The 20069-nt window shown below is 36.7% G+C and overlaps 1 protein-coding gene across 1 annotated transcript in view; it reads left to right on the top strand.

The window, feature by feature from the left end:
- The window catches only part of pms1 (PMS1 homolog 1, mismatch repair system component), a 58571-nt gene extending 49028 nt beyond the window's left edge, over positions 1 to 9543 (top strand). The window contains 2 exon segments of the mRNA NM_201319.2: positions 6969 to 7129; positions 9251 to 9543. Of these exon segments, the coding sequence (NP_958476.2) occupies positions 6969 to 7129; positions 9251 to 9448 (359 nt within the window). The 3' untranslated portion in view covers positions 9449 to 9543.
- The last annotated feature ends 10526 nt before the right edge of the window (positions 9544 to 20069 follow it).

Raw genomic sequence — 20069 nt, 5'->3', positions numbered from 1 at the left:
CAGTTTACCTGCCTTGTGCAACTTGCATAAGGTTTAATTTTAAATGGAGTAAACTACTTCTTTATAGGCATTGGAAAATATCATTCAACTTTCAATATATGATGATGATAATGCTTAATTTGTAGTTTTTAATAACTTTTAATATCCATGCTATTACCTTAGAGATGTTAATTCCTGCTGTGCCGAGTGATGAAGTCATTGTTTATACAAATTGCTTAAGTGGAAAGTGCAGTGTCAGCACTTAATTTTCCCCTACACAGCTCAGAGTGCGCACACCCATTATATGAAAACCCAAATTTTTTTTTATTTTTTTTTTATAAGGGGGCTTGATTTCACTTCCTATATGACTTAGCCTCATGTTTTTGAGCTGGTCATTAAGTGCGTTCGATTGAATTCGCTGCCCTCCTTCTCTCCTCATGTCCAGCGGAGTGGGAAAAAATGACTTGTGCACACGGTTTTGTTTTGTTTTATTCAGGGGTTTTTTCACCAGGTTTCTCTTGAGAAAATGTGCCTTTATTAATTCAAGGGTCATGCTGTTTAAAGGTCTCTGGGATTGTCCGATTTGATTTAACAAAGGTTGGACCCACTGGACATCATTAATGCCACGGTTCACAAATTATTTTTGAAATATCAAATATAACGGCTTGAATAACAGGATTACAGTCAATTATTTCTGACAGGATTGCTTGTGTGGGATTAGCGAAGAATGAAAGTATTGTGTTGGTTTTAAATGTTTTCTTGTGCATTTTTTTAAAGATGATATAGTAAACTGTTGTTGGTTCTGTTTGGTCACTGCAGGGCTTTCTGGTGTTACTGTGGAGATGAAGAATAGGTGCTTTATCTGGCATATATATTTATTTTCAAATCAGAATTAGTAAAAGCACCTATAAGCATTTATAAGATGGTGTTAAAGAGATTAGAACAATGAAAAATGCAGTTTATTTACTCACCTTTAAACCACCCAAAATGTATCAGGGTGTCTGCAGGGTTTTAAAAAGTCTTAAAATGTCTTAAATCATAAAAATCTAAATTTTAAGCCTTAAAAGGTCTTTTAATCTACTGAAATATTACCTTGTAGGTCTTAATTTTTTTTTAAACGGGTCTTAATTTATAGCTACCCAATCTGGCCAACACCCATGCAATCACCAACAATCCATCTCAATAACAATTGTAACTTTTTATTGAAATTTTTTACTCTATTTACCATAATGGTTTAATTGTTTTTCTGACAATAACATTTGTTTAAAAGTGCTTCGTGTATTTACTGCTGAGGATACTGACCTGACCTATATTTTTTATTATTAAATAATAATAATTATATTAATTATAATTATAATAATAATTATTATTGTTGTATTATTAAATATATTAAATGAATGTATTTTTTGAAAAAACCCTAGCATTTACCTCTGTATAAGTCTAAAATTTTATTCATAATGGTCTTAAAAATGTCTTAAAAGTCTTAAGTTTAACTTGGTGAAACCTGCAGAAACCCAGGTGACTTCTTTTTCTTCAGTAGACTATTAAAAGGATAGTTCACCCAAAAATGAAAATGACCTCATCATTTACTCAGTTTCTTTTTGTCTGTTGAACACTAAGGATTTTTTTAATCCTATGGAAGGTTTTGGACAAGTGAAGGGTGAGTGGAAGGAAGAGTTTATGTTTGGGTGAACTATCTCTTTAAAGAAGAAGTTTTTGCTAGAAAATGTGGTGATTTTTATAAAATGCAGGTCAAGGCCTACCTGCACTTTGAGATAAAAATCATTGGTAACACTTTATTTTGATGGTCCATTTATTATCAGACTGTCTGCTTAATATCTGCTGATTCTGCTCCTTCAACAGACATTTAACTGACTATAAGAAACTTTGCAAGTACTTATCAACTTAAACTAACACTAACCCCAACATTAATCCCAACCTAACTGTCTACTTATCTAATGAGAATTAGTTGGCATGTAGATGCAATGAAACTTAAATTCAACAAACGGACCATCAAAATAAAGTGTGACCAATACATATAATGACATACCAAAATTAACTTCTGTGGCTCCCAATAATACATTGTGGTCCTGTTCAAGCGAAGATCTGAGAATATTTGACCACATTATGACCTTTAATCCACAGCCTTGTCAAATTGTTCTGAATGCATTCATGTCAGTATATTCAACACTGGGAATCTCAGAAAAGTCATTCGTTCTGATTTAACATGGCACACATAGATATAATCTTGCTTTTAATATAGTTTGCAGCATCCAGGAAAAGCCTAAGCAAGAGCCATTTTGATGAAGAATGCAGCACAATGCAACAAACATCCATGTATAAGTGTGCACCTCCAAATACGTCACTATGTGAAAGGAAACTTCAGACTCTTAAATGCATTTAGATCTGTTTACTGTGGATTAAAGGTAAAATGTTGTAATGCTCGGTTTTCTGCATAGACCAATTTTTCTTTGTACGATCTCAGTGCTTCATCAGTGGCCATGGGCTTTCATTTTGATTAGTCTGTGTGTTTTTTATTAACTCTCAAAGTGACCACATTTTCAGCTGAAAATATTCTTAATGATGCGCTGAAGAAAAAGGTAATCTATATTTGGACTGGGGCAGCACGGTGGTGCAGTGGGTAGCACAATCACCTCACAGCAAGTAGGTCACTGATTCGAGCTTAAAACCTAAATTGTCCATAGTGTTTGTGTGTGAATGAGTGTGTGTGGATGTTTCCCAGTGATGGGTTGCTGCTGGAAGGGCATCCGCTGCATAAAAAATAAATAAAGAGAATAAGCCAAAGAAAAAATTAATGAATGAATATTTGGATTGTGGGGCAGCTCAGTGGGGCATTGTGTTGCCCTGTCACCTCACACCAAGAGGGTCACTGGTTCAAGCCTCGGCTGGGCCACTTGGCATTTCTGTGTGGAGTTTGCATGTTCTCCCCGTGTTGGCATGGGTTTTCTCTAGGTGCTCCAGGTTTCTCCCACAGTCCAAAGACATGCGCTATAGGTGAATGGGGTAAACAAAATTGGCTATAGTGTATGAGTGAATGTGAGAGTGTATGGGTGTTTCCCTGTACTAGGTTGCAGCTGGAAGGTTATCCGCTGTGTAAAACATGCTGGGATGGTTGGCGGTTCATTCTGCTGTGGTGACCCCTGATAAATAAAGGACTAAGCCGAAGGAAAATAAATAAATGAATATTTGGATTGCCTGCAGGTTAGAATAATGCATATATTCTTTTTTGGATGAACTATCCCTTTAAGCACCATTAATATACACCCAAATGATGTTTAAAGTTCCGGAGGGCTGCATGCATTTGATTAAAAATACAATATTAATGTGAGTAGTATTACAATATGTGTAACTAATTATTAGCATTATTACAATATTAATGTAACTGATTTCTATTAAAAATAATGTTTTAAGTTTAATTCAGTCGTGAAAAAACAGATTATTACTCCAGTCTTCAATGTCACGTGATTCTTCAGAAATCATTTTAATTTGTGGATTTGGTGCTCAAGAAACATTCATTATTATTTTTGAAGTTGAAATAGGTTATTTTTTGGTGGAAAATAAGCTTTTGAATGATGAATCGATAATTCAAAAGAGGATTTATGTATTCATTTGAAATAGAAATTTTGTAGAGGCGGCACGGTGGCTTAGTGGTTAGCAATGTCGCCTCACAGCAAGAAGGTCGCTGGTTTGAGTCCCAGCTGGGCCAGTTAGCAGTTAGCATGTTCTCCATGGTGTTTGCGTTGGTTTCCTCAGGTTGCTCCGGTTTCCCCCACAGTCCAAAGACATGCTCTATAAGTGCATTGAATACTAAAATTGGCCATACTGTATGACTGTGTATGGGTGTTTCCCAGTACTGGGTTGTGGCTGGGTAAAACAAATGCTGGAATAGTTGGTTGTTTATTCCGCTGTGGTGACCTTTGAAAAAGAGACTAAGCCGAAAGAAATGAATGAACGAATAGTAGTATTGTAACTGTGTCACAAAATACAAAATGTCTTTGTCACTTAATAATTTCAGTGCACTCATGCTGAGTGAAAGTATTGATCTCTAATCTAACTTAAGCTCCTCAGCAGTTTTATTCTTACTTTATTTTATTTACAGTGCATTTCTGTCATGATCTGTACTTTTATCTATCAACAATAATGACAAAAAGTCAAGACAACAAATGCGTTTATGTTGCTTCAACTTATTTTCATAAATTAATCAGGTTTTAACTATATTTAATAAGTTGTACAAAGTTTAACTTAATATTTTTAGTCAGTTTGATTAATGTAAGTTGTGATGACTAGAAAAGTTAATTTGATTCAACTAAAAAGTTAAGTCAGCAAGAAGTGTTTTACAGTGGCTAATGCCAACACTTTCACAGGTTTAGAAGCATTTATCGTGTGGTGTTGTTCCTCCTCTGAGGGTCTGCCATGTTAGTCCTCGTTTGACCTGTTTGTGCCTGTTGTTCAGGAATGCTCTTAAGACTGTTGTGTTGGCACTGCTCAGGGTCATCATGGCTGAAGTTGGCTCTGCGCCTGAGCTTTTGCCAGCACGCTGGATTTGCTCTACAGTGTGGTGCTGTGGAGGAAAATTGCCCTTTACAAAAGGGAATAGTTTCTGTGCCAACTTTCAGGGATTTGGCAAAAACATGCACCAGATTTCAAGCCCTTTCAAAACCCCAAAGTATATTAAACTTTGGCAGATAATTCACCCCTCACTGTTTGTACTACAAATATTAATGATACATCAAATTGTTCAGCTTGTTGAGAAGTGAACCGTTATATTCCTAGATAGAATTACTCAGAGTACATAACATAAAACAACAACAGTAAATCCGTTCTTGTATTGAAGGAAGATTTGCAGCATTATTAATTAAAACAATTAACTGGAAATAAAGTAAAATAAGTTAAAAGGTATGTTTGTTTTTAATATTTCTGTGCTTTATTTTATTTCAGGAATTAAATTGAATAAAGACAAAAATAAAGGCAAATAAAAATAGATAAAATTTGTAAAATTCTCAAATGACTAAAACCTAAACGTGAGAACGTGAACTGGAAATTAGAAACAAAATGTTATGACATACTATAATATAAATGATTTGAGTTGAAGACCTAAGAAAGAATGTCATTTGTAACATTGTTTTATGCTGTACAGAAAAACTATATTAATAAGCAAAAAAAAATCATGCAACTAACCGACCAGCGAAAACTTAGGCGACTGAGCCTGTTCAGCCCTATACATTTAGTAATACTATAATACATAGTAATGCATAAGTGACTATAACAGCCTGATCTCACGAGGAAACAGAACTCTTTTAAATATTGTCAGAAAACTGCCTAATTTATTTGAATTTATACAAATTCATTCATATGAAAATGTCAAATTTTTAAAAGGAGGTGTGTGCCCAAACCCCGCCCCTGATCCTGCCCCTCATCGGGGCATGAGTAAATCATAATAAAATGCACGACTGATGCCACTAAATTAAAAAGTTAAGAACTGCCAACTCATATTTGATTCAGCAGTACTTTGAAAAAAAACATTTATTCACAAACTGGATTTACAAAAATTTTTAAGGTCCTGTGAAGTGCTTTCAACTGTGCATTATATTTTGTGTTTGAAGTAATCTTAAATGAAATATGCAGAGGGGGTGCGACGTTGTGTAGCTTATTTTTTATAAAACAGCCAATAGCGTTTAGTTTTCCTCACAGCTCGGACAGTGAAAGTGGTTGAGCTCAAGCGCATCCAATGTGACGCATCTTAAAGGGGGCGGGGCATGTCAGATAATAGAGAGCTTTTGATTGGTCATGATTTGATGAGAAACTGAACGTATGAGGTGATGTGAATAAACGTATGTGATGACGTGACGAACTAAAAGCATTAAATGTTGATTTCCATTTTATATCTTTTAAACGCAAATTTTGTTACTGTTTGAGCACACTAGCTTATAGATATCCTAAAATCTAACAACACTGATACTAACATCTAAAACTTTTTATTTTAATTTCATTGGACCTCTAAGGCAAGTGGTTGCAAACAATTTATATGGACTGAATTTAAACAAAGTTGAACATTGCTAAATTTAATTAGTTATTTTTTTATTAGTTCAATTAGCGCATATAAATTGTTTGCAACCTCTTACCTTAAAAGATTTTGTAAGTCCATTGAGTCATTTTTGCGTTGTTGCGACGTGTAGTTACATTTTTTGAGAGGTGCTCATCAGTGACGGCCACGGCGAGGGCTATGTGTCCTCGGCAAGGGCTATGCGTCCACACGCCGGAGCATACACGTGCGCTTGACACAGAAGCATGAATAAGCCTTAACAAGGAGAGCACCTTTAGAAATCAGAGGAGTGAGGTTTACCTGCATGGCACTTTGCTAGCTGGCCTCTGTTACACTCTCCCCCCTAAATCTTCCTCCTATCCCAGACAAGCCCCCACATGTAACCCACCGGTCTTACTGCACCCAACCTGGTCTAAGGTGGGATCAAACCGGCGATTCTGTGCATTTGAGTCGCTTGCCCTAACAAGATAGCTAAAGACTTTAGTGTCTTTGTCTAGAGCACCTTTTGAGGTCAGAGGAGTGCGGTTTAACTGCATAGCACTTTACTAGCTGGCCTCCATTACAATATCATTTAGTAAGCATAGCAGATCGAGATTTGCAACTGCTGTGTATCTGTTTAAAGTGCATAGGGAAGGAGAAGATGTTTAGTCTGCTCTTCCTTGATGACCTTTCCATACATTTCACCTCTTCATTGAGACGCATCTGGGGAAAAGCAATCATCTTTAAATCATCTGTTGAAAACCTCTTCCACCTCAGTTTTCCTTTCCAGTCCACAAAGACACGGTAATAGCGTAATTTGGTGCCGTGCCCGCGCCTGACTTGGTTTCCAACCAGCGTGTAAATCACAATATTTATTTATTATTTTTTCCTGGAGAACATTGTACATGGAGTTTATTAATCCTCGCTCGTTGTTTGTGTTGGCCAGGTCCGCAGTCTTCGGAGAGGCATGTTGAGGTGATGGGCATGGCCGACTGCATGCCGTTCTTCGGGATAGGAGACCTGAGGGAGATTCTGCAGGCTATAAAGGCCCGCGGAGCAAAAACCGTGGCGCAATGTAGACCTCGCAAAGTCTCACACTACCTCGAGGTGAGAGATGATGATTGAGATGTATGAGTAAATGGTTGATTTACCATCCAATTATTGCAGAATTGACATGTTTGGCTAGTTTACTCATACATACAGTTGAAGTCAGAATTATTAGCCTCTCTTTAAATATTTTTTGCCTAATTTCTGTTTAACGCCATGAGGATATTTTTCAACACATTTCTAAACATAATAGTTTTAATAACCGATTTCTTTTAATATTTCTTTTGCCATGATGAAAGTACTTATTTTACTAGATATGATATTAGTATTCAGCTTTAAGTGCAATTTGAAGGCTAAACTAGATTAATTAGGCAATTTAGGCTAATTATGTAAGTCATTTCAGTGGTTTGTTTTGTAGACGATCGGAAAAAATATATATTGCTTAAGGGGCTAATAATAATTATCTTAAACTTATTTTATTCAAGCCAAATAAAACCAATAAGACTTTCTCTAGAAGAAAAAAAATATTATTGGAAAAAACTATTATTGGAAATACAGTAATAAAAAATCCTTGCTCTTATAAACATTAATTTGAATAATTAAAATTCACAGGAGGCCTAATCCTTTTGACTTCAACTGTATATTTAAATAGCAATATATACAGTCAAATTTAACCCGAAATTATTCATACCCCTGGCAAATTCTGACTTTTATTTAAACCAGCAAGTTTTTTTTTTTTTAATGGAAGTTCTTTTCCCAAAAGACTAAAAAAAATTATTTACAATAAAAATATTATCAGTATCAGTATTTCAGGGTGTCCGTGGGGTCTTTAAAAGTTATAAATGCTGATAAATCAATGTAGAGATATTTAAGGCTCTTAAAAAGTCTTAAGTGCTACTTTGTTTATTGCAGTACCCAAAGCAACACCATTTTTTTTCTGCAGTTCTATAGACGCCAACCTGATCAATGAGCTAGATTTAATAGATTCTTATTCAGGATATGAATGAGGTTTTAGTTTTGGATTAGTTTCTTACAATAATATTTAGTAAATATACTGTAAGATATAAATTTAGTACGTCATAATATAATTTGTATAGAATTTAGGACAAAAGGTTATACTTTGACGGGTAGAATAACTAAAACAACTGCTTTGTTGTACTGTACAGTGCATCTGGAAAGTATTCATAGCCCTTCCTTTTTCCACATTTTTTTTTTTTGTTATAGCCTTATTCCAAAATGAATAAAACTAATTTATTTCCTCAAAATTCTACACGCAGCACCCCATTATGACAATGTGAAAAAACATTTTTTGAAATTGTTGCAAATTTATTAAAAATAAAGCTAAAAAAAATCACATGTACAGAAGTATTCACAGCCTTTGCCGTGAAGAACTACATTGAGCTCAGGCATTCAGTTTCCACTGATCATTCTTGAAATGTTTCAGCAGCTTAATTGGAGTTCACCTGTGGTAAATTCTGTTAATTGGACATGATTTGAAAAGGCATACACCTGTCTATATAAGGTCTCAGGGTTGACAGTGTATGTCAAAGCACAAACCAAGCATGAAGACAAAGGAATTGTCTGTAGACCTCAGAGACAGGATTGTCTCGAGACACAAGGCTATGGAAGGTTACAGAAACATTTCTGCTGCTCTGAAAGTTCTAATGAGCACAGTGGCCTACATCATCCATAAGTGGAAGATGTTTGAACCACCAGGACTCTTCCTAGAGCTGGCCGGCCATCTAAGCTGAGTGATCTGGGGAGAAGGGCCTTAGTCAGGGAGGTGATCAATAACCCAATGGTCACTCTGTCTGAGCTCCAGTGTTCTTCTGTGGAGAGAGGCCACCAATCAGGCCTGTGTAGGCTGTTACAGTGGCCAGACGGAAGCCACCCCCCACCTGGGATTTGCCAAAAGGCATCTAAAGTACAAACAAAATTTTCATTTTTCACGTTGTCATTATGGGGTATTGTGTGTGGAATTTTGAGGAAATAAATTAATTTAATTATTTAGGAATAAGGCTGTAACATAAATAAATGTGAAAAAAGTGAAGCGTTATGAATACTTTCCGGATGCATGGTATATGGACCTATTTCATTAAAAAATATTTCTACCCCAAGGTCTTTTTGCATTAAAAACGTGTTTAGTATTTTGTTTAATATTCTGCATGTTTTTCTTTTTAGAGCGAGGCAGTGAGACTAGCAAGACAGTTACCTCTCAGTCTCTCAAGAGCCGATGTTACAAACACACTTCGCCGAATGCAACAGGAACTTCAAGACGAAAGTCAGGTCTGCATTCACAGGCTGCCATTTTTTCACAATCTGGTGACCCTTCCTGAAACCGAGCAGGAGGCTCTACAGATCATGTCCGGTTCTCAGTAAAAAGGACTTCAATACAAGGACCCGTCATTTCATACACTATTATTAATTGATCAATATCCAGGCCATTTGAAATAATAAATGTTTTTCTAGATGAATTGCTGTTAATATCAGTGAGTGTTAATCACTACACAGTCCAGTCCAATACTTCGGTATTATTTTTCACATGGTATGGAAATAATACAGCAGGTGTTAGTAATTATAATGCATTATATAGCTGCTTAAGTACACTTTTGACAGCCCCTTTACTTTATATGAATGATTTTATGAGGGCAAAGCTATGATTTTAGTATATTTATATCATGGCACATTTGAGTTTTGAAACTTAAACCACTCTTCGGTGGTTTTTCTGCTGTAATTTATTGTCGGATAATTGTTTTGGCATTAGTGGTAACGAAGGAAAGGTTAAGCGTCCAACTTTAAAAGTGTGCCTTGTTGACTTCTGATTAGAAAAGAAAACAACCCAGAACTCCTGACCCCACAGCAGATGCCGGTGAACCGCAAAATTGAATGCAGTGTGGTTGTAAATTCACTCTCCCCCAAAAATCAGCACCTTAAATGCTGATCATGAAAGCTGGCTCTAGGGGCTCATAAAGCCCAGAAGAGATGGGCTCTGGGGTTTGCCCAAAAGTGTGCAGTCGCAGTCAGGGACCTCCAATTACCAGCTGAAAATAAGCCTCAGATGCTGTGAAGTTTTAACAGTTGCTCCCCTGTAGCCATATGGTTTGTGGTTTTTTAGTGTTTGATCAGTTCCACGAACTGCATTTTAACCATTTGGGGGGTGGGGGGTGGGGGGGTTCTCCATCGAGGACAGGAGGGTACAAATTGAAATGTTAGAGCATTTTGTTTTACATAGAAAGCTTCTCTGGTTTATTTCTTAAAATAGAAACTATGAAATGCTGTTTTATAGCAAAAATTGAGGTGTAGTTCTAATTGAAAACAACTATAAAAAATACACTATCTGACAAAAGTCTTGTCGTCGATCCCAGTTGTAAGAGCAACAAATAATAACTTGATGTCTACTTGAGCAATTGGAAAAAATGTTATAAGATAATTTTATCCGATGAATCATCTGTTGAGCTGCATCCCAATCCTAACAAATACTGCAGAAGACCTATTGAACCTGCATAGACCCAAGATTCTCACAGAAATCAGTCAAGTTCGGTGAAGGCAAAATTATTGTTTTGGGGTTACATTCAGTAAGGGGGCATGCGAGAGATCTGCAGAGTGGACATCAACAGCCTGAGGTATCAAGACATTTGTGCTGCCCATTACATTACAAACCACAGGAGAGGGCAAATTCTTCAGCAGGATAGCACTCCTTTTCATACTTCAGCCTCCACATCAAAGTTCCTGAAAGCAAAGAAGGTCAAGGTGCTCCAGGATTGGCCAGCCCAGTCACCAGACAGAAATGAACCTTATTGAGCATGTCTGGAGTAAGATGAAGGAGGAGGCATTAAAGATGAATCCAAAGAATCTTGATGAACTCTGGGAGTCCTGCAAGAACGTTTCTTTGCCATTCCTAGATGACTGTATTGTTAAGTTATTTGAGTCATTGCAGAGATGTATGGATGCAGTCCTCTAAGCTCATGGGAGTCATACGCAATATTCATTCTTTTTCCACTACACCATAACTTTGTATTCTGTACTGTACATTATTTCTGTTAAGTGACAAGACTTTTGTCTTAGCAAAGTCAGACCCTACTGTCCTAATTAAATAATTAAAAATCAAGGCATGATCATATTTTAATTTAGTAAAATAAGCATAATCTAGAGGCCGTTGCCTTTCATATAAGCCACTTCTGATACCAAATGATCAACTAGAAGTCAAGTTATTATTTGTTGTTCCTAAAACTTCCTAAAAGGTGACAAGACTTTTGGCAGGTTGTGTATGCATATAATTATGCTATAAAATGCATCCGAAAAGTATTCATAGCGCTTCACTTTTTCCACATTTATTTATGTTACATCCTTATTCCAAAATGGATTAAATTCATTTATTTCCTCACAATTCTACACACAATACGCCATAATGACAATGTGAAAAAATATTTTTGAATGTTGCAAATATATATATATATATATATATATATAAATATATATATATATATATATATATATATATATATATATATATATATATATATATATATATATATATATATATATATATATATAAAACTTAAAAAAAAATAAAAAATCGCAGTACCTCTCAAGCGCTATCAGGTTGAATGGGAAGCGACAGTGTACAGCCATTTTCAGATCTCTCCAGAGATGTTCAATAAGATTTAGGTCTGGCCTCTGGCTAGGCCACTCAAGGACATTCACAGACTTGTTGTTAAGCCACTCCATTGATATTTTGGCAGTGTGCTTTGGGTCATTGTCAATGCACCGTCAACCCTAGGACACCATGTAGACAGGTGTATGCCTTTTCCAATCATGTCCAATCAACTGAATTTACCACAGGTGAACTCCAATTAAGCTGCTGAAACATTTCAAGAATGATCAGTGGACACAGAATGTACCTGAGCTCAATTTAGAGCTTCAGAGCAAAGGCTGTGAATACTTCTGTGCATGTGATTTTTTTAGCTTTATTTTTAATAAATTTGCATTAATTTCAAAAAATCTTTTTTCACATTGTCATTATGGGGTTTTGTGTGTAGAATTTTGAGGAAATAAATTAATTTAATCCATTTTTGGAATTAGGCTGTAACATAAAAAAATGTGAAAAAGTAAGCCGCCATGAATACTTTCAGGATGCACTGTATATTTTATAATTTATATGATTAAGAAATCAGTAAGGGGGCAAAAATTTTTTTACTCCACTGTATATACAGTTGAAGACCAAATTATTAGCCTTCCTGTAAAATTGCCAAGAAATGTTTAACAGAGCAAGTACATTTTCACATTATTTACTGTAATTTTTTTTATTTTTTTTTTTTAGTTTTTACATTTTTCAAAATCTTAATGTCAGTTTTATTTGCCCCCATAAGATTTTAATGTCATGTTTTTTTACTGGGTATAATATTTCTAAAGGAGCTGACATGGAATTGAGCCAGATTTTGGTAAAAACGTAAACAATACAAACATCAAAACAAAAATCTGAAAAATGAGTTGTGTGTAATGACAATGAAATGACACCAGGAGAAAGTACTGAACTACTAGAAAAATTTTACAATACTTTTTCCCTGAGTCATTTAGTTTTTTTAAGCATAACTTTGTTTGCAAACTAATTAGTTTTGTTTTCTTTGCATATATAGATTTATTTGGTTGTTACCAAAATCCGGTACAAATTCAAGCCAACAGCACCTTTAAAAATATGTTTTCTAAAAAAAAATGGTGACTTATATAATACTTATTTTCTCGCTCTATGTTTCTCTAATTCAAGTCACTGACACAATGTGTTTTCAGACATTAAAATCCAACCAAAAGCCACCAGAATGTGCCACCTGATGCTCACAGCCGTCTTTGGTGTCCACTGTATTATGGATTGTACTAGAACATTTTTTGTGGCGCCAAGTGGTTGTTTCAAGGAGAACAATTATGTTCAATTAATTAACAGAGCTGTAGAGTTCAGCCTCTATTGCAGAGCAAAATGACAGCCATAATGTGGCAATCAGCAGCTGTAAAGCAGTTACCTTCAGCTCTTTAACTCAGAGACTCAAGAAACATATGCTCTGTGTTAAAAATCACTGCTGTGAAAACATGTTAGCCTTTATTGTCACTTAAGCTCCTAAAAGCTTTTTCAAAACAGATCTCAAGGTTAAGGGGAGCCCAGAACATCTGGGATTTTATTTATTTATTTATTTATTTTAACCCAGAATTAGAAAATAGGAACAGGACTAATTGTAAGAATCATCGACTCAGCACATGATATGAGGATGACTGCACATTGTCCCAGGACATTTTGCTCAGTCATGCTCTACGCCATGTTACTGTTTGCTAATTTAAAACAGGTGGGTTTGGTGCTGGGTTGCTTTCTTTGGCCTTTCTCCGTCCTCATCTCTGAACTAAAAATAGCTCAGAGGAGAGAAGGTAGCTCAGCTCAACTGCTACATAATACCAGATATACAACGAATGATTAAAGTCTATTTGCCTTCATTTTACCTAAAACCCAAGATTGGCACAAACTAAACTAAATCTTGAACCTGCCAATCCAGCTTCAGCCCCTACGCAAACAGTTATCAGCTTGTTATTATGTTTATTTTTAATCTTAAAAACTGATAACCATCAACTTGCATTATAAAATAAGTGTTAAAAAAAATCTTAATTTATTTATTAACTCCAGAAGAGGGTTTGTGTTGGCAAAAGCTGTTAGTAAACCTAACCCAAAGAGCCTGAGTGAATCGGATGTTGCTGCAGGCTTTTATTGCAGTGTTCATTCATTTTCTTTTCGGCTTAGTCTGTTTATTAATCTGGGGTAACCACAGGGGAATGAACCGCCAACTTTTCCAGCATTTGTTTTATGCAGCGGATGCCCTTCCAGCTGCAACCCATCACAGGAAATCATCAATACCCTCTCATTCACACACATACACTATATGAATAATTTAGCCTTTCCAATTCACCTATAGCGCATGTTTTTGGACTTGTGAGGGAAAACCGGAGCACCCGGAGGAAACCCATGCAAACATGAGGAGAACCTGCAAACTCCACACAGAAATGCCGATGACCCAGGCGAGGCTCGAACCAGCAACCTTCTTACTGTAAGGTGATCGTGTTACCCACTACACCATCGTGAAGCCTTATTGCAGTGTGATGACGTATATTTTCGTAATTGAAATATTGAGTCGGAGGCAGGTTTTATTTTGTGCTCCATCTTTCACTTGCAGCAAACTAACGGTTGGAGGGTCGTGGCTAAGCATATTTTACCCAAACCATCAAACTGACATCATCAGAGGACTGACGGAAGCAAAAGGTTAGATGTCTTTTTTTTAAGTGGATTAACTTCCAAAGATTAGTTGTTCACATAAAGACAACAAATATGAGCTTGCAAATTTAACAAATGTAGAATGTAATATAATAATGAAAAAATAAATATATACATTGAAAGTCAAAATGATTTCTTCACATATTTCCTGAACAATGTTTATCAGAGCAAGGATTTTTTTACAGTATTTCCTATAATATTTTGTCTTCTGGAGAAAGTCTTATTTTTTATTTTTGGCCAGAATAAAGGGGCTTAGAATTTTTAAAAAAACCATTTTAAGGTCAAACGTATTAGCCCTCTTACACAAAACTTTTTACTGATAGTCTACAGAACAAACCACTGTTACACAGTGACCTGCCCAATTACCCTAACATGCCTAATTAATCTAGTTAAGCCTTTAAATGGCACTTTAAGCTGAATACAAGTTTCTTGAAAATTATCTAGTAAAATATTTTTTCCTGTCATCATAGCAAAGATAAAAGTTATTAAGACTATTATGTTTGGATACACTGTAAAAAAAATCCAGATTTTCACATGTTCCTGTAATCTTTCACAGTAAATCGCATTAGTATCACTTTAAAAACTGTAAAAATGAACAGTATGTATTTATAATTTAATTGTGAAATTAATGCTGGTAGCAGGATTACAGTAGATTACAGTAAAATGGGCTGTATCTTTAGCATGTTAATTGAAACTTTTTTATTTCATTTAACATAGACATTAATACAGATGAACCTTTGTGCTAGTATAGGCACTTTTTTGATATTTAGAAATAACAGAATGTTATTGCAGCCCCAAACACAATTTGGTCACATCAAAAATAACTTGAAAGAAAAATCATTCTGTTTTGAAACAACATGAATGTAATAGTAAATGTTCATTTTTGGGTGCACTAACATGGAAATATGAAATATTTTTTCAAGAACATAACTTTGTGCTTAGCCAAAAAATGTAACAAACTGGAAGAAAAGTAATTGATTCATAAAACCAAACACTATACGTTTCCATCCACTCATTTTTATGCGCATTTTGGATATGCGCATAAAAAACGGTTGATGAAAATACCAAGATGCGCACAAGTTTTAAAATGTGCATTAAAACATGCGCATAACTGAGTAGGATAAAATTTTTGTTCAATAAGAAAAGATGCGCATAAACTATGATGGAAACACTTTCAATAAACAAATTTCAGCATGCGCATTAAAAAAGGTCATGTGATTTTGTTGTAAGAGATTATGTGATGATAAAAATGCATATACGTTGCAGCATATCAGTTACATCCCCGCATAAAACATGCTTTATAGCGTGAAAATGTTGCGCAGTTTTTATCAAATTCATATAACAATGGAAGATCAAATTGTATGTGGTGTAGCTTATTATCCTGTGTGTCCATATGTCTGAAATATCCTGAAGCAGCAATACTGTTTTGTACTGTCGCATGAGATTCCTGCTTTTTTAAATTAAAAAAAAAATATATATATATATATATATATTTTTAACATTAATGCACATCAGTAACTCGCCAGTAACTTTTTTATGCATGTGCCTGTAAGAAAACATTGCAATTAATTGGAAATCCGGCGACCGCAATAATCAAACCATTAGGAACAACTGTGGTCGGAACCAAATTTCACAGTGACTGTGTTCTCTGGACAACCTCTCAAGCGGTGGACTTCTACATTCTGATTGCTTGGCGCCGAACCGCATCATAGCTCATTACCATAAAGTTAACTTGATTAGCTGCGTCCCAAATGGCACTCTATACACTATGCACTCATTCACTATGTACTTATGCACTTACACGCTCAACAGGATAGTATATGTATGTAGTGTTGTCTCAAATGGCACACTAATGTTTTTTTACTAAGCGGAAATTCAAACCGTTTCCCTGATGACGTTGGACGGTTGTCAAATCAGTGAAATAAACGACCGAATTATCAAATAATACCTGCCATGAGAATTACTGCATTCACCATCGGGAGGCGCTATAATCACTCTCGTAGGAGAATTTTGCTTTCACAATCCAAAATAAATAAAGTTATTCAACATGTGCGTCCGATTGCTCCGCCCCTTCCGCTACGTTAGCAAACTACGGTCGTTGAGTGCATGAAGTGTCCATCATTCCACACTTCATTTTAGCGGCTGAATGAGTGCATCATCTGGGTAATTAAAGTACACTTATTATTTTTAGAGTTTTCAGTGTAAACGCACTATTTATACTACAAAATGACGTTGAATAGTGTATAAGTATGCGTTTTGGGACGCAGCTTTGATTTAAACTCTTCTTGACTCCCACACCGGTGAAGACGCACCGCGCTGCTCCTCACCGTTTATCATCGCCGGCTCTCGTTTAAAATGAATGACTTCCGGATACTTTGACGCTTTTGCAGCTTTTGGTGTGAACATACGCCTTAAAACGTCACAGCGCGTTCACTGCATGTCAGGATTGCGTTCTGAGGCGCAAGTCATTTATTAAATAAAGAAAAGGTTCTCGCAGCTTCTCCTACTGCAGTAAATTGCGTTTTTACTGTTGATATTTGGCTACAGTTAATCAGGAAGTGATGTTTTGATCGCTTTAAATGGAAACGCTGCTTTATTCGCACATCTTCTACAGGATAATCCAGTTTTGCACATAGTTAATTAGCATTTTAAAATGGAAACATAGCTACTGTTAAACACCCAAAATTATTTCAAAGTCAGGTTAAATGTCAGAATGACTAGCTGCAGGGCCGGAGCAAGCTGAACTGCCGCTCTAGGCAGAGGACGATCACGCCGCCCTCAACCCCAATGTGAAAACGAAAGTGACCGGTTATGAAAATGAAGTGAGGTGACGCGGACCTTTATTCTGCCGCCCTATGCGCAGATATAACTGAGGACGCGCGGGTGCTGAGGGAGGTGTCGCGGATGCCGCCCTTTCTATTCTGTTGCCTTTGCGCGGATATAACTGAGTGAGGACGAGCAGGTGTCGCGGAGGCAGACCTCTATTCTGCCGCCCTATGCGCGGATATAACTGAGGATACGCGGGTGCTGATGGAAGTGTCGCTGACGCCGCCCTCTCTATTCTGTCACCTATGCGCGAATATAACTGAGGACGCGGGTGGTAAGGGAGGTGTCGCGGACAGCGCCCTCTCTATACTGCCACGGCCGCCCTAGGCGGCTGCCTAGGTTGCCTCTGTGGACGTGCTGGCCCTGACTAGCTAAGGAAAGCCTGCTTCACAGTAAAATATTGTTAATTATACAAGATGATACCGTGAAATCACAGTAATAGACTACTATATACTATGAAGTTACACTATACGGCTGCAATTTCAAAGTAATCTAATGTAACACAGAAAAAAACTGTGAACTACCACACAGTAATTTGCTGTGAATTTACATTTAGTATTTTACTGTGAATTTAAGGTCAAATGTTTTACAGTGTGTGTTGTAAAAAATCTCTGCTAAACAGAAATTGGGGACAAAAATTCACTGAAGGGGCTAATAAGTGACGTCAACTGTATATATAAATTGACAATATAAACTATAAACCTGTTGCATTTGCACTATTTTAAAAGAAATTTTTTTTTTTGGCCTTGGATCGATGACAGATGGTAAAATTAATTCAGCTTGACCTTTTTAATGAAGTGCTCCCATATCCCTGAGTTGCTCCCAGCTAATCAAACTGATATTCAGATTCACAGCTTATACATTAGAGTTCTGCTGTCCTGGCTGTTTCGAGAGAGCCGGCGCACACACACACATACACACCCGCTTTTAATGGAAGTCTCAAACAAGGGTCAGTGAGAAATGAGGCCCCTGAGTGCTGCTTCACTTCTCTGCTTTTAGAATTTGCACCCTGCAGCTATGCGAACGCGAGTGCTGAAGTCGCAGCACTGGGCCGTGAAAACTAAAACGCGTGCTGTGGTTTGACCTTTCCCTATGTTAAATACAATATTATCATAAGACGTGCTATCGTGTTGCGGTTGCCGTTGCATGATCGGATTCAGTGCCACGTGGGCTCTGTGCTCAGGTTCAGCACATGGGAGCTCATTATAGAGACAGTGCCGCATGCCAAGTGGTGTACACACAAAACATTTTGACGTATTATTTTAGTCTAGCCTTTTTATATGTGCAAGCATGCTTTTTGTCAAATTTTAGGGAGAAAATAACACTTTATTAGATGTTCGGGGCTCCTGAGGGTGCTGTGAAATCTGCACCAGCTCAGCTTTATCATTAAGCCATTAACAGGAAAATGCAAGCTAAATAAAAAATTAAGTGTGGAAAAAAGATGTCTCTGGTAAATTAAATGACATTTTGGCCACCGTTACACCATTATGTCATGTCAAATGAGCTAGAACAAATAACAGCGATGATGTGTTCATTTCTGAAATTCTCTTTGGGTTTATTAGATAATCGTTTATGTGGAGCTTAGGTAAATATAAACTACCTGACAAAAGTCTTGTTGCCTATCCAAGTTTTAGGAACAACAAATAATAACTTGACTTCTAGTTGATCATTTGGTATCAGAAGTGGCTTATATGAAAGGCAAAGGCCTATAGATTACGCTTATTTTACCAAAATACAATATGATCATGCCTTGATTTTTAATGATTTCATTAGGACAGTAAGGTCTGACTTTGCTTAGACAAAAGTCTTGTCACTTAACAGAAATAATGTACAGTACAGAATACAAAGTTATGGTGTAGTGGAAAAAGAATGAATATTGTGCATGACTCCCATGAGCTTGGAGGACTGCATCCATACATCTCTGCAATGACTGAAATAACTTATTAATAGTCATCGGGAATGGTAAAGAAAGCGTTCTTGCAGGACTCCCAGAGTTCATCGAGATTCTTTGGATTCATATTTAATGCTGCCTCCTTCATCTTACCCCAAACATGCTCAATAATTTTCATTTCTGGTGACTGGGCTGGCCAATCCTGGAGCACCCTGACCTTCTTTGCTTTTAGGAACTTTGACGTGGAGGTTGAAGTATGAGAAAGAATGAGTGTGTATGGATGTTTCCCAGTACTGGGTTGCAGGTGGAAGGGCGTTCACTGTTTAAAACATATGCTGGATAAGTTGGCAGTTCATTCTGCTGTAAACAAAGAGACTAAGTCGAAGGAAAATGACTGATATGTGAGAAATATATAATATTTAAGATATATTTTTCTTTAACACTCTTAATACACTCGTTCTCAGACCTGTGCAAGTCGTATTGTATTTTATATAGATGACTGGTGATGAAAATGATGCAGGAGAACAACTCGCAGTGTGATGAAGCCAAATACAATGCAGTTATATGCCCCTAAAATTAGCCCGTAGCCCTAAAAATGGGCGAGGCATTTCTGTGTGGAGTTTGCATGTTCTCCCTGCCTTCACGTGGGTTTCCTCCGGGTGCTCCGGTTTCCCCCACAGTCCAAAGACATGCGGTACAGGTGAATTGGGTAGGCCGTAGTGTATGAGTGTGTGTGTGAATGTGTGTGTGGATGTTTCCCAGAGATGGGTTGTGGCTGGAAGGGCATCGGCTGTGTACATACTTGCTGGATAAGTTGCCGGTCCATTCCGCTGTGGCGACCCTGGATTAATAAAGGGACTAAGCCGACAAGAAAATGAATGAATGAATGTGGCAAAAATATTTGTATCAAAATCACAAGAGAGATGCTTTTGTCTTAAATCAGGGGTGTCCAAACTCAGTCCTGGAGGGCCAGTGTC

This window comes from Danio rerio, chromosome 9, assembly GCF_052040795.2.
Source record: "Danio rerio strain M-AB ecotype USA chromosome 9, GRCz13ab, whole genome shotgun sequence".
In the NCBI taxonomy this organism is placed as follows: domain Eukaryota; kingdom Metazoa; phylum Chordata; class Actinopteri; order Cypriniformes; family Danionidae; genus Danio; species Danio rerio.
The sequence above is the reverse complement of the archived record's forward strand: the minus strand, read 5'-3'. Positions and strand labels throughout refer to the sequence as shown.